Below are 14,718 nucleotides of genomic sequence, written 5' to 3' on the forward strand. Positions count from 1 at the left end.
GCTCTTTAGTTCCTCTTCACTTTCTGCCATGAGAGTGGCAGAAAGTGAAGAGGAACTAAAGAGCCTCTTGATGCGGGTGAAGGAGGAGAGCGCAAAAGTTGGCTTGAAACTCAACATTAAGAAAACTAAGATCATGGCATCCGGTCCTCTCACTTCCTGGCAAATAGATGGGGAAGAAATGGAGGTAGTAACAGATTTTATTTTCCTGGGCTCCAAGATCACCACTGATGGGGACTGCAGCCAAGAAATTAAAAGACGCTTGCTCCTGGGGAGGAAAGCTATGGCAAATCTAGATAGCATGCTAAAAAGCAGAGACATCACCCTGCCAACAAAAGTGCATATAGTCAAGCCTATGGTTTTCCCAGTTACAATGTATGGCTGTGAAAGCTGGACCATAAGGAAGGCTGAGCGCAAAAGGATTGAGGCCTTTGAATTATGGTGCTGGAGGAGACTCCTGCGAGTCCCTTGGACCGCAAGGTGATCAAACCGGTCAGTCCTAGAGGAGATCAACTCGGACTGCTCTTTAGAAGGCCAGATCCTGAAGATGAAACTCAAATACTTTGGCCACCTCATGAGAAGGAAGGACTCCCTGGAGAAGAGCCTAATGCTGGGAACAATTGATGGCAAAAGAAGAAGGGGACGGCAGAGGATGAGGTGGCCAGATGGAATCACTGAAGCAGTTGGTATGAGCTTGGGTGGACTCCAGGGGACGGTGGAGGACAGGAAGGCCTGGAGGAGTGTTGTCCATGGGGTCTCGATGGGTCAGACACGACTTCGCGACTAACAACACCACCATCAGGAGGGTGGCTACTCGGAGGAGGGCTTTCTCAGCGGTGGTGCCTAAGTTATGGAATGCGCTCCCCAGAGAGGTCCACCTGGTGCCGTTGTTATTTGTTTTTTGGTGCCAGGCGAAGACCTTTTTATTCAAGCAGCATTTTAAATGTTAATATTATTGAATTTTTCTGGCCAGGGCGGCTTATTTTATATTGTATATTTGTAATTTATTTTAATGTATATATTTTAAAATGTTATTTAACGTATTTGTTGTAAGCCGCTCTGAGGCTTCGGCGAATGGGGCGGCATAAAAATGTTTTAATAAATAAATAAATAAAAATAAAAAATATTCTATATAGAATATAGAATTTCTATTTCTACTGCTATTTAATTTTTAGATTTTTATAAGAAACTCATTTTGATATTAGAAAATGCAGGCAGTTATAAATTCTCTGGATTATTCCAGTATTTATATTGTTGTTCTGTGCCATCAAGTCACCTCCGGCTTATGGTGACCCTATGAATGAATGCCTGCAAAATCCCTGTCCTTGACAGCCCTGCTCAGCTCTCATTAAATCAAGGTTGTGGCTTCCTTTATGGAATAGAGCCATCCCACAGCTGGTCTTCCTCTTTTTCTTCTGCCTTCAACTTTAGACTATAGTTTCATGACTCAGAGCCATAAGTATCTTTCAATGTCACAAACAAGCTTAATCTCCCTCTTGTCATCATTTTGAATTGTGAGCAACTCGGGGCAGGGATTTGTCCTCTTTGGACCTTGCCTATTTATGGCCACTTACAAGTCAAGCTACATGAGAGAACTTCTGAGCATGTGCAGAACGCTCCCGCTTATCTCACGTTTGAGCCAAGTCAAAGAAGGGCCTCCGAACGTGTGGAGAGGGCTCCCTCCACTGCACAGGCACAGCCCGCCAAGGTCCGCCGGGGGCAAAGCCCCGGCGCCTCTCTCCGCCCGCGACCTCAGGGGCAGAGCGGAAGTCCCGCGGGTTAAGGAGGGCGCTGCCGGACGAGCATCCACGGGAGGGCCGCACCTGCCCAGGGTCGCCTCAGGCGCGGGGAGAGCCGCAACACTTACCGCCTCTCCGCAGCCCAGCGGAGCTCAGCGGCCCCGGCTCGCCTTCCTCATCACGCTCCGCCTCAGGCGGCGCCGCGGGGCAGCCCGGGAAATGCAGTCCTCCCTTCCTTAGCGATGTCGCGCCTTGCCAGGCTGGAACTACAACCCCCAGAATGCACAGGCACCCGCACCCCCCGTGGCCGCGACGGGCGTACACCATAGAGTGAGGAAGCAGGAGGGGGGAAGCGCCGGTGGTGCAAGATGGCGGCTTCCGGGTCGCTGTCCTAGGCCGGCCGCCCGGCTCTCTATGGTTGCTGGGGCTGCGCTGGGCCCGGGGAGGCGCCTGCGGTGGCGGGAGAGGGGTCGGGAAGCGGAGTGTGGCGGCTGAAAGAGCCTGAGGGGGTGGCGAGGGGCGAGCGGGAGCTTCGCGTGGCCAGATTGGGGGGGTGCTGGGCATGTTACTCTCCCCCCTTACTCTTTCTGGAGTATATATACGGTACTTTACGGCTAAGGGCTTAAAGTACTTCACGTACATGATTTCAGCCATCCTTACGACAACCCTGCAAGGTAGGCCACTTGGGATTGCCAAGTCTTTTGAAGAGGAAGGGCCTGGTGGGGGTACAGCCGGGATTCTGGGAGTGGGAAACCAACACATCCGGAGGGCCTTAGGCTGAGGAAGGCTGGGGTAGAAGATGGCCATTGGCAGTGCCGAGGAAGAGGCAGTTGGAACAGAGGAGCAGAGCCTGCCTCGAAAAAGTGCTTAACCTAAGCCGGGGATAGGTCAAGTATGTTGGACTGCAAGTACTGTCAGCCCTGGCATCCTAGCCAATGGCGAGGGATGATGGGAGTGGTAGATCCTACAACATCTGGAGAGACACGTGTCCCCTATCCTTCACTTGAGCAAAAGATATTTCCAAACTGAATTCAGTAATACTTAGAAATAATTATTACGATTACAATGCATTTATCCTTCAACCTTTTTCCCTTTGCAAAGAGGCATACATAATTCTGCAATCTGTGTGTATCCTCACAACAACAACCCTGGGGTGTAGGCTGAGAGCCTGTGACTGGCCCAACTTCACCCAGTGAGCTTCATGGTTGAGCAGGGACTAGAACGCAGATCTCCCACTTCCCCAGTCCAGCCCTTTCACCATCACACCAGCCCCACAGTTTAAACATGGCATCACACCAGCCCCAAACTGATTGTTACAAGCCAGTCTTACCCAGCCTGGGGCCTTGCAGATATGTTGGACTGTAACTCCCCTCATCCCTAGTCAGCATGCACATGGAATGACGGTTAGAGTTCTTTGGATGGATGAATGAATGAATGAATGAATGAGTGTGTTTCATTTCAGAAAGTTATAATCAGGTGAACTATTAAAAGCATTTTAAAACATTAAAACAAACAAACATTTATTTGTTTATGCAAAGTATTTATGCTAGGGAACCGGGCTGCACAGCAGGAGGTGAGGGGCAAGTGGACGGGCGAAGCTTCGTCTGTATTTGCAGCCGCTCGCCAGCACCAGCATCACCGCATCAGCTCCACCTCAGGCCGTAGATTCTCATAGGCGCATGAACCCTACTGTAAACCGCATACAAGGGATCCAGGTTGCGCACTCCTTATGAGAATCTAAAGCCTGATGATCTGAGGTAGAGCTGAGGCAGTGTGTTGTGTAATTATTTCATTATACATTACAATGTAATAATAATTATAAAATGCATAACAAATGTAATGCACTTGAATCATCCCAAAACCATCCCCTCCAGCCAGTCCGTGGAAAACTGCCTTCCACGAAACCAGTCCCTGGTGCCAAAAAGGTTGGGGACCGCAGGCTTAGGGGATGCAAAGGTGACGCAAGCCATCCATGAAGATTATTTTTCCTTCCTCTCAGTCTGTGCCCTGCACCTTGGCCTGAGATTTTCATTCCTTCCTCTGGCAGCTCAGAAAATCCTAAGAGATACCCTGTGATACTAATGCCAGCAATTATGCTTCCTTGTGTTGCAGAAGGGGAACTGAGCAACCAGTGAAAGATGCCAAATAAGCAAAGACCACCCAGTGAGTTCATAACAAAGGTGAGATTTGAAGGTTTTTCTATGCCATAAAGCTCTGCATGCAGGACTGATCGCCAGTCTTTGTTCCTGAGATGCGTTTATTTGTCCTTAGAGTTGTACTCTGTGCCTTTAGCACTTCTGCTCTTAAGAACATAAGAAAATCAAGAACATAAGAAAAGCCATGCTGGATGAGAGCAAAGGATCGTCCTAGTCCAGTGCTCCATACACACAGTGGCAGCTGCCCAGCGGGTTGCCCAAGCAGGATGGGGGCAAGACCTCCTCCTGCCCCGCTGCAGGAGGCGTGTGCAGGCCGGCTGCCTCTGGTGAAGGAGGGAGCACACGGCCAGCCAGGCTAGTAGCCACAGATTGTCTCCTCGTCCACGAATCTGTCCATTCCCTTTTTAAAGGCATCCAGATTGATGGCCACCACCACTTCCTGTGGCAGCAAATTCCACCGTTTAGCTATACGCTGAGCTGGTTCATAACAGCTAAATAGTACAATGCAGCAACTCTTCCCCTGCAAAGGGGGATTGGGTGGGGCTTATGCACCCAAAATAATAAGATAAAAAGTGCATTTTTCTAACATTTGCTTTACTTACATGGTTTGTAAAGCCTTGTTTACATATGTTTCAATGGTTCCTGTGTCTGAGATCTTTCACTAAATAAGCTTTTGTATTTAGTGGTGCTATGCTGATACTTCTGTACTAAAAAGATGAAGAGATAATTTTTGTTTGAAAGGGTTTTTTTTTTTTTTTTTTAGAATTAAGAATCAGCTGCATCAAAGGTAAAGCTTTAGGCTTACTCTGTGAGGCTGTGTGGTTTGTAGAAGACTTAAATACTTGTGGTTATTCGGTTAACCCAGAGTTGCCTGCATAGGGGAACAGACTATAAACAACCTTTGAATCAAGGCAAATGCCACGGGTCATCAAGAAGGGCTTCACTGATGAATTTCTGCATGTTGGGCTACTTAGGGTGCAATCCTATGGCAGAAGAAAGAACGTAGGGTCTTAATGCAAAATTGTTGCTGGCCTTCCTGCCCTAGCGCTGATGAATTATTGTTGTGCTGCTTGGGAAGGAGGCGATAATAACTTGGGCCTGTTTTACCCCAGGTCTTCCTCTGTTTAGTGGATTGACTAATCATGGCTGTCTTGCTTCTGTGCTCCGTTCACTAATTATGCTAGCATGCACTGAGTTTTGGATGTTTTCAGTCTCATTTCCTTATTGTGATGTTTCTTTGCAGCTTAGCTCATCACTGCCATAGCGAAGTGTGCTAAAAGAGGAGGGGGGGTGATTGGCTTTTGAGGAGCACCCTGCCATCCTTTTCCTGGCCAGCTGCTGAGCTGAAAATGGACTGAATTCTGAAGAGAGGGGCTGGCAGTGGGACTTGGTTCTGCAGCAATGGATGAGCAGAGCTTGGAAGAAGCCATTCAGTCCTACACTGCGCAGCTGCAGCAAGTGGAACTGGCTTTGGGTGCTGGGCTGGACCCTTCACAACAGACTGACCTGACCCAGCTGCGGGCAGACCTGCAGCAGCTGATCGAGCTGACCGAGTCCAGCCTTGCGTCAGTGAAAAAGAGCAGACTCTGTTCAACGCTGGGCCCCGAGACACTCTCCACGTCTCCATCCTCTGCTCTGCAGCAAGATGGTCCCCAGTCTGGCAAACTGAGCATCGAGGATGAGTATGCAGCTTTTAAGGAAGCCGTTGCTGAAACAGGGGATTCAGAGGCGCCCTCGAGCACTGGCGGCGCGGAGGGAGGCGGAGCGGAAGAACTTGAGGAAGAGGAAGCCAGTGGGATGAAAGTGAAGGCCCCGTACTACAGTTCTTGGGGGACTCTTGAGTACCATAATGCCATGGTGGTGGGGAGTGAGTGTTTGGAAGACGGAAGCCCAGGGGTTAGAGTGCTGTACCTCTACCCCACCCACAAGTCCTTGAAGCCGTGTCCCTTTTTCCTGGATGACAAGTGTCGTTTTAAAGAAAATTGCCGGTAATTATCCTCAATTGCTCTAGCATTGGGAGGCGGCTGGGATGGGGTTCCCGAAAGTCTCAGGAGCCTGAGTAAGGAAGGGTGCACTCCTCCCAACCCACCACCGACCGGTGACCGTCTTGCGTTCTCCCCGCCTTCCTGTCGGGCAGGTCAGCTGACTTCTCAGGGCTCCCTTCGCGGAGCTCTGCAGCAGGCCGTTCGGTGCAGAATGGCTTGGGAGCACTTGCAGAGAGGCTGCTGGCGGCCCAGGGAACCGCTTTGCTGTGTCGTATCAGCTGCCACCTTTTACCCTTGCAGTGGCAGTGGCGTGAGTGTAGGAAGAGCAGGTGAGATGGTGTTATTCCAGCTTTGATTGCACCAGCTGGCCATTTATAATATCACAAACTGTGCAACCACTCTCCTGTTAGAGGGACCACACTCTGCCTTAACAAATTCAGAATAATTTGTTATAAAAGATGGCGAAATGAGTCTAGGGTGCTTTAGAGCAAAGCAAGCATGGAAACGGAAGCCGGTGCCATGGGCTGCCCCACTGCCTGGAGCACGAAGATCTGAAAGGCGATTCTAAGCGTGTTCAGCTTAAAAGCCTCCCCGCAGCTGGGAATTCTCTCCTGTTGTGACTCATGCAAGATGGTTGGGCATGGACATGATGGGGGCCGGGGTGGCATCTGTGTCCCCCTCTCCTCTCCTCTCCTCTCCTCTCCTCTCCTCTCCTCTCCTCTCCTCTCCTCTCCTCATTGTTTCACCAGGGGGAGACCAGGACCAGGGGACTGGTGGGCCAGATTCGGCCCTTAGCAATCCTGAGCTTGGCCCTGTTTCTCACTTCCCCTGTCATTCCACCCAGTGAACAGAGCATGGAAAAAGGGCAGGTGTGGCTGGACAGGGCCAGGAGGGGGGGCTGGGCCGTAGTGGTCCTGCTGAGTTCATCTGGGCAGGCAGTCCAGCCCCACATCAAGCAGGCGCCTTACCCCGGGGTCCGACCCAGCGCCTTCAACGGGCCCTTGTGCATTTGCTTGGTGTTAGGTTGGTCCGGTCAGCATCTTTCAAAGCCGTGAAAAAGGCAAATCAGGAAGAGCCCGAGAGGAGGCACTTCTGCATCCCTGGAATGTTGGGCCTTGAATTATAAGGCAGAGAGGACAAAAAGCACGATGGAAGGCAGAGCGTGCAAACAAGGGCCTGCTGCCCCCTGGTGATTCGGAGGCAAGGTGTCTGTGAGTGGCTCTCACTGTGTTGCTCCCCCGGCAGATTTTCTCACGGGCAAGTAGTCTCTGTGGAGGAGCTGCGTCCCTTCGAAGAGCCGGACCTCGGCTGCCTGGCTGTGGGCTCGGCCTGCCTCGCAAGACACCAGGACGGGATCTGGTATGCTGCTAAGATCACGGGTGAGGCTTCTTTTCATGTTCGCTTTTGGCTTTGCTCTGTAAGGGGGAGAAGCGGGGGGCTCTTGCGTTTGCACTTGGCCTCCGTTTGGTTTTACTCGTAAACATAGAAAGAGAGCGAGTCAGAAGGGGTCTCCCGGGCCATCTAGTCTGACCCCTGGCTCCAGCCGGCTCCGCTCACAACCTGCGTACCTACGCAGTGGAAAATGTTCCATGGATAAACAGCGCTCCATATCACCGCGTGACATGGAGAAGGTGGCTCCTTGCATGCACTGAATTACAGCGGAAGCGCTTCTCTTGCTTTCTCAGACATTGACAGTGGTTACTACACGGTGAAATTTGACTCGCTGCTCCTGAAGGAGGCGGTTGTGGAAGGAGATGGCATTATGCCTCCCCTGCGTGGAGAGGAGAGCTCCTCCTCAGAGTCGGAAGACGGTAACGTGGATGATGATGCATATGCTCAAGGTAAAAGAAGAGGCCGTTTCAACCCCTCCCACGCATCTCGGGGAGTTTCCTTTTTTTCTCTGAACCTGCTGCTTTTGCTTCGCAGAACTGCATCCTTCCAGCTTTGGAGAAAAGGAGTAGCCCCCGCATCCCTGAGTCTGTAGCCATGGCAATGATGAAGGGATGGAAATATGTGTGATATTTTCACCTGCTCAACAGCTCATTTAGCTAAACAGCCCCCTCCCCCTGCCCAGAGTGCAGGCTGTTCGCCCACAGTGAGAACGAAAAAACAAACCGATCTGAGAACAAATGCAATCCTAGGAATTTGGTTCCTCTGCCACAGTAACTCACGTCAAAGAAGTTTGAGGATTTATGGAAAGCACCTAGAAAACCTGTACCAGCCCTATAGATTTAAAGGACTTTTAAAATAGCTGTGCCCCAAAGTCAGCTTACATACTCTAAGGAATTGTCTGCAAGGGGAAGAAAATCTTGCTACAAATGTTTTAATTATGTAGGCCTTACGCTGATGTCTCAGTAAAGCAAAAAAGAATGTTTAAGGTTTGGTGTTTTGCTGGGACTGTAAATTCAAACATCAGAATTGTAACAGTCAGCAATGCAGGTGCGTGGCTGAGATAATAAAGGCCTTTACTTCTGAGTAGACATGTGACACTGTTGGCCTATTCCGTGCAAACACATGAGCTCTATTTGTACAGAATTAGCCGGCTTGCTTTTTAAAGCCTTGCCTATTTGACCCAGAACTTCGTATTATAATGTCTTTGCTGGCAAGAACTGATGAAACAAATTCCTTGGGAGGTGTCAGGCTGTCCTTCGCTGGAAGAGTTTGGGAGGCTCATCTGCCAGGGATGCTGTGGTCGCATCCTGCATTACAGATCCTGAATTTAGGAGGTTGGCCTGGACATGCCTGGAAGTGGGCGGGCCTTGGGCTTGAAAGATTTGTTTTGTGTTTTCCGTGGACCCTGAGTAGGCTGTCCAGAACCAGGTGCGAAAGTGCAGTGCAGGAGAAATGAACTCCAAAGTAAAGAACAAGGCTTCTTGAGTACACGGTCTGCCCAGGAATTTGTGGGCAGCATTCACACGACCTTCCACCCGAAAAGCCACTCTCAGTTTTCCCGCAAGTGGTTTTGCCAGCAGGCTCATTTGGGAGTGGGAGGCAGAGGAGGAAAGCCTTTGAGCTGTTGTTGTTGTGGGTAGGCAGAGGTCCTTGTGGATTTACTGTGCATCCCAGTCTGCATTTTACCCGCCCCCAGCCCCAGCCGCTCCTCGGACTGGAGCAGCAGGGGAGCTGGTGGGTCCGGTGGAGGAAGAAGGAACAGGTGGTGGGCAGGTCTTCGTTCTCTGCCCTGATCCCTCTGCAGTGAGCTTTTAGTCGCAGCCACGGGCTCCCCCTTCCGCCCTGCCTCCGACTCTCTGTCCGGCTGGCTCCCTCCAACTTCCCTCGTATTGTTTCAGTCATCGACTGGGGCACCCCGGAGAACGGGGAAGGGTCCTCTGCCTGCAGTTCCTCCTTCGGCAGCTGGGAGGTGCACACGCGTGGCATCGGCTCCAAGCTCCTCGCTCGGATGGGGTACGAGCTCGGGAAAGGTAAGCGTGCACTTTCGCACAGACGGTGGGGATCCTGAGTCAAGGGGGGAGGTCTGTCATTCGAAAGTGTGCCTGGGCCTTAATAAACCCATGCCTTTTCTGTCACCGGAAGACAAGGCGGCCTCTAGGCCCCGGAAGTAAAACACGTGGACTCAGAGTAGGGACAAGCTCCCGCCTAAACTTGCCCAACACCCCACTTTCCCCTTTGCTCAAACGGCATCTAATTTGGGCCAGGCTGGGAGGGCACCTTACAGGCCCACCTGCCCTGGCCACTGGGGGCACATCTCTCGACCTGATGAGGGAGGAGGCGCTGGGGAGAGAGCTGCCTGCCTCCGTGTTCGGAAGCCCGGGCCTTCTCCCCTCGGAGTGGTGAGACTGCTCTCCACTTCCCAGGTGCCTTCCAGTCCCTTCTCAACCCATCGTTTTCATTCCCGCTCGGTGTTGGGGGGGAGGGCAGGGCAGGAGGTCTCCCCCACCGGGTGGTCTTGGCCTTGAGCAGGTGCAGCATCGGGAAGACCATGTTCCTTTCCCTCTTCCCGGTGGTTGTGGGGCACGGATGGCACACTAAAGGGTGGCCGTCGTTTGCGGATCTTCCGTCCGGGAGGAGTCTCCTCCAGCGTGGCCCTCATTCAGCCACGGTTCTCTCCCGGTTTCAGGCTTGGGAAAGAATTCGGAGGGCCGGGTGGAGCCGGTGTTGGCCGTCGTGTTGCCGAAAGGGAAATCCTTGGACCAGTGTGCGGAGACCCTCCGGAAAAAGAGGGAGGGGACGCTCGGCCCGACCAAGCCCCGGAAGCAGCGGGCCAAGGGGACCAGGGCCGCCCGGCTCTCCCAGCAGGGCCCCAAGTCCCGGAATGTCTTCGACTTCCTGAACGAGAAGCTTCAGGGCAAGAGGCCCAGCGAGGCGGACGGAGGGCAGGCGCCCTTGGAGAGGAGCGGCAAGGAGATCTACCACGCCAGCAAGAGCACCAAGAAGGCCCTGAGCGTGCGCCTCTTCCAGACGATGGAGGGGATCGAGCGCGCCCAGAAGGACATCCGGGGCATCCAGGAGGCCCTGGCCCGCAACGCCGGGCGGTAAGCCGGGCGCCTCATTTGGGGCAGGGGGGCAGCTCGCCACTGCCTCTGCTTCTGCCTGTGCTAAATTTATTTATTTATTTAAAACATTTCTATGCCGCCCCCATCGCAACAAAGCCTCGGGGCAGCTCACAAAGAATACATAAATACATAAATAATGATAATATAACAAAAAAAACATTTAAAAACCCCCAGTGCATTCTTGGCTAAATTTTTTAAAATTAATTATTCAATAATTTAACATTATTGAATGTTTTAATTTTTTTTAAAAACATTATTTAAGTTTTAAATAAAAAGGTCTTAGCCTGGCGCCGAAAAACAAATAACGACGGCGCCAGGTGGACCTCTCTGGGGAGCGCATTCCATAGATGGGGCGCCACCACAGAGAAGGCCCTCCTCCGGGTACTCACCCTCCTAATATCCTTCACGGAGGGCTCCCGGAGAAGGGCATCCGTTGCTGATCTCAAGGGGCGGGAGGGCATATATGAATTCCATGCTGAATTCCATGCTGTCGCCTGATCCAGAATCCGGGTCCCCAGCGGGACGCCGCAAACGTCGGCAGGGCGCCGTGGCAGATTCCCCTCCTCTCTGCGGAGCCCATGGGAGAGGGCAAGAGACGTGGCCCGTTTCCCCCTCCTTGGGGCGCCCGGGGGGCAGAGTAACCGGCTGGGTCGGCCGGTTCTGCAGGCAGCAGAGGCACCCGCTCCTCCCAAGAAGGGCGGCGTGCCGTGGCGCGTGGGATGCGAGCGCCGGCTGGCAGCGTGGGAGTGAGGGCCCATTCTGGCCACAGCAGCAGAGGCAGCCCGCTTGTACTGGGAGAGCTTGGCCGTCCTGTCCTCCCGATGCGTCTGCATCCCGGAGGGAAGGCTCAGCCGGGAGCCCTGGCTGCTGCTGGCATGGAGGGAAGGCCAGGAGAGTCCTCAGGGACAAACCTGAACTGAAGCGGGGCACTTACCCCAGTTCCCCAGTGAGCGCCCCTCTGGAGGAAAGGCACGGTCAGAGGTGAAGCCCTGCTGGATCAGACCCAGGTCCAGCCAGGCCAGCTTCCTGCTCCCACGGTGGCCGACCGGCTCCCTGTGGGAAGCCCCGAAGCAAGGCAGCTGCCCCCTCCCACCCATGTTCCCCAGCAGCTGGTGTGGTCTTGGCACTGGAGGCAGCACACAGCCCGCAGGGCTAGTAGCCCATGGTAGCCTCCTCTTCCATGAATCCGTACCATCCCCTTTACGGCTGCCCAAACTGGGGACTGTCGCCACGTGCGGATGTGAATTCTGCTGAAGTCTGCACCATGCGAAGAGGTCCTCTCTTACCTCGGCCAGCTTCATGGGTTGACCCCATTAGGGTCCAGCGTTTGTGGGTGGGGGGCTCTCCCTGTCTACTTCTGCCATGCCGTGCCTGCTGTTCATACCTCTGTCGTGTCTTCCGCTACTGACCCTTTTTTCTGAGCCAAAGGTCCTGGTGTCTCCATTAGAGAGACAAAGGCCAAATTCAGTTTTGGAGAAGCTCTCAGAGGGCTGCGGTCCCGCCATGGGCAGGGAATGGAGCCACATCCCAAAAACAGCAGCCTGTCTTGGCTTAAAGCACTCATTGCCCCGAGCTGAGCCTTCAGAGAGGCATCTCCACCCTTGAGAATGGTCAGGAGGCGCAGACAATAGCCGGGAGACCTCTAGACAATCAGGAGGGGCAGCAGGAACCACTCGGTTAGGGTAATTTTGATTGGATTGACGTGGGAGGTGCGGGGGAGGGTGAGCCCACTGATTCACCAGGGACCCTGTCCCCCTAATTCTCCCCAAATTTGGCTTTCAGGCACACCATCGCCACAGCCCAGCTGGAAGAGAAGCTGGCCGGGGCCCGCAAGAAGCTGGGCGAGCTGCAGGCCCAAGAAGCCAGTCTCCAGCGAGAGCAGAAGAAAGCAGACACTCACAAGAAAATGACAGAGTTCTAGCCTCCCTCCTCATCCGGCCTGAACACCGGCTCAGCTGAGCAGCGGTCGCCGCCGCGCTGGAACCCGTTTGGCTGACGACTTCTGCACCGGCTGCGCCACCAGGCCGCTGGGCATGAAATGGCGGACCAGGAGATGCGGACTGTCGCGCTGCTTCCGCTGGACGCGTTAACACCTGTACATGGAGCAACCGGAGAAGGGCTGTGGCCAGCCACAGAGGCAGCGGCAGGAAAGCTCTCTCGGGCATGCAGATCGCTGGCACGCGTCTCCCACTCCCCCCTCGGCTCCTCCTGCTTCCAGAATTCCTTCAAAGAATCTGGGTGGCAGATGATCCTGCCTTAAGCTGCCGAAAGGTAGAGACACCGCAGCAGAAGTGAAAGAAACCTTACTAGCAGCCTGGGTTCTCTAGTATCTCCCAGTCCTGTTGGCCCTGCCGGAAGGCCTGCTAGGTGCTTGTGCATAAGATTGTCCCCTTGTGCCGTGCCCGTTTTCAGGATCACTGTAAGGCACCGTACCTCTTTGCTCCACCGTGACCTCCAGGCTCGGGAGTTCAGCAACCACCCCAGAAGGCAGGTCAGAGGTTCTGAAAGGGCCTGCTGGCCATGTGCCTTGACTCTCTGTTGGTTTTTGGCCTGCGTATCACTGGACCCAGAAATGACTCTTCCACCGCATTCTGGAAAGCCTGAAGGTGGGACCCCACAAGAGCCAGTCTTCCTAAGCGGAGTCAGATGCTGGTCACGTGTACTCCAGACACGTGCTGGACTAGCGCCCTGAAATGCCCCTGAGGCAGGAACGTGTGCACGTCTGTGGAAGCCTCAGAGACGATGGCTTTCCACCAAACAAGGCAGCAGGTGCTGAGCTTTTCAGTGTTCCTGTGAGCCCCACGTTGAGATGCAGGGCTGCTGCTGCTGGAACCGAAGCTGGGTAGAAACATATCCAGTAAAGTAGCTGCTTGTACCCGAAGCCCCAAGCCGAGATTCTATCAGAGAAGCCGTTTGCTCACGGGAAGAACGCGAAGCCTGCAGGACGGCTGCTGGTGCCCCGGGGGAGAAAGGCAGCGGGTTCTGTGTTGCGGGGCAAGCGTAGGCATCCGTAGAACTTCCTGTGCACACTTCCTTTCCGATTGTAATTTTAAGTTTGAAATGAAAGAACAACAGTTTGCTGTATGGCTTCTTATTCTTTTCATCTTTGGGAGTGTTTAAGGACTTTTTTCAGACTTTACTAGAAGCTGAAAAAGGACAGCTTGGAGTGTGAGATCTATAAGGGCACCAGTCAATGCATGTTTAGATAGAAATAAGTCTTACAACTCCTGGAGCTCTTTGATGAACTTGGGTGGTTGGGGGATATTGGGAGTTCATCATAGAATGATAGAATAGTAGAGTTGGAAGGGGCCATGAAGGCCGTCAAGTCCAAGCCCCTGCTGTTGCAGGACATTAGGTTACACCATCCCACTCAGAGGGCTGTCCAGTTTCTTTCTGAATGTCTCCAGTGTGGGAGAGCCCCCCACCTCACTGGGCAGCTGGTCCCACTGTCGCATTTCTCTGACCGTGAGGAAGCTTTGCCTGATGTCCAGCCTGAATCTGGGTTGTCGCAACATGAATTGATTATTCCATGTCCTACACTCTGGCACCAACAAGAAGGGATCTTGTCCTTCCTTCTTGTGACAGCCTTTGAGGTACTCATAGAAGGAAATCATGTCCCCCCTCAGTCTTCACTTCTCAGGGCTGAACATGCCCAGTTCTCAGTCTCTGCTCACAGGGCAGTGTTTCCAAACCCTGGTTCATTTTTATTGCCCTCTGCTGGACTCTTTCTAATTTATCTGCATCTTTCTTAAATCTTGGTGCCCAGAACTGGACACAGCATTCCAGGTGAGGTCTGCCTAGTGAGGAGTATAGAGGAACTACTACTTCTTGTGATTTGGAAGTAATACTTCTGCACCCCAAAATAGCATTTGCCCTTTTGGCGGCTGCATTGCATTGTTGGCTCATGTTTAGCCTATTGCCCACAATTACTCCAAGATCTTTTTTTTTTAGTTCTGTTGAGCCACATACGACTTACTTAAATGAATTAAATGACTTATTTCTTTTACTAGTAAGCAGGTTACTAGTCCTCGTGGGGAAGGATTTGCTGGATGAAGCTCCAAGTAAGGGAACTCAGCCAAGGACCATAAATCCCTGAGTTTTCTGCCAGTTGCAGGATGCTCCTTGGAGCCCACACATGTCCTGCTCTCAGGCAGCTGCACACAGTTTCTGGAAGTAAGCTCCATTGAATATGATGGGACTAACTTCTGTGCAGACACAAATAGGTTGATGGTGCTGGTGTCCTACAGGTGATATCAGCACTGTGCTCTCCTGGTGGCCCATCAGCCGCCACGGGAAGCCCACGAGCACTGTGCTCTCCTGGTGGCCC

At 52.9% G+C, this 14,718-nt stretch overlaps 2 protein-coding genes across 4 annotated transcripts in view; one reads left to right on the top strand and one right to left on the bottom strand.

Annotated features, from left to right (window-relative positions):
* The window catches only part of ARFRP1 (ADP ribosylation factor related protein 1), a 40,932-nt gene extending 39,041 nt beyond the window's left edge, over positions 1-1,891 (bottom strand). Inside the window, exon 1 of the mRNA XM_044455273.1 lies at positions 1,865-1,891. The gene's annotated coding sequence lies outside the window, so the exon portion shown is untranslated. The remainder of the gene's footprint in view (positions 1-1,864) is intronic.
* A 389-nt stretch (positions 1,892-2,280) lies between these two features.
* On the top strand, positions 2,281-13,475 carry ZGPAT (zinc finger CCCH-type and G-patch domain containing). 3 transcript variants are annotated; one of them, XM_044455691.1, is made up of 9 exons: positions 2,281-2,410; positions 3,849-3,916; positions 4,656-4,679; positions 5,136-5,880; positions 7,123-7,256; positions 7,563-7,718; positions 9,168-9,299; positions 9,956-10,370; positions 12,174-13,475. In XM_044455691.1, exons 4-9 carry the CDS (start codon positions 5,294-5,296, stop codon positions 12,310-12,312), a joined length of 1,563 nt encoding a protein of 520 aa, XP_044311626.1. In that variant the 5' UTR covers positions 2,281-2,410; positions 3,849-3,916; positions 4,656-4,679; positions 5,136-5,293; the 3' UTR covers positions 12,313-13,475. The 3 variants fall into 3 exon arrangements, with proteins under 3 accessions (XP_044311626.1, XP_044311625.1, XP_044311627.1); XM_044455690.1 differs by lacking the exon at positions 4,656-4,679; XM_044455692.1 differs by lacking the exon at positions 4,656-4,679 and having other exon boundaries at positions 3,852-3,916.
* The last annotated feature ends 1,243 nt before the right edge of the window (positions 13,476-14,718 follow it).

The sequence above is a fragment of the Varanus komodoensis genome, unplaced genomic scaffold (assembly GCF_004798865.1).
Source record: "Varanus komodoensis strain SLA01 unplaced genomic scaffold, ASM479886v1 scaffold8, whole genome shotgun sequence".
Classification (NCBI taxonomy): domain Eukaryota; kingdom Metazoa; phylum Chordata; class Lepidosauria; order Squamata; family Varanidae; genus Varanus; species Varanus komodoensis.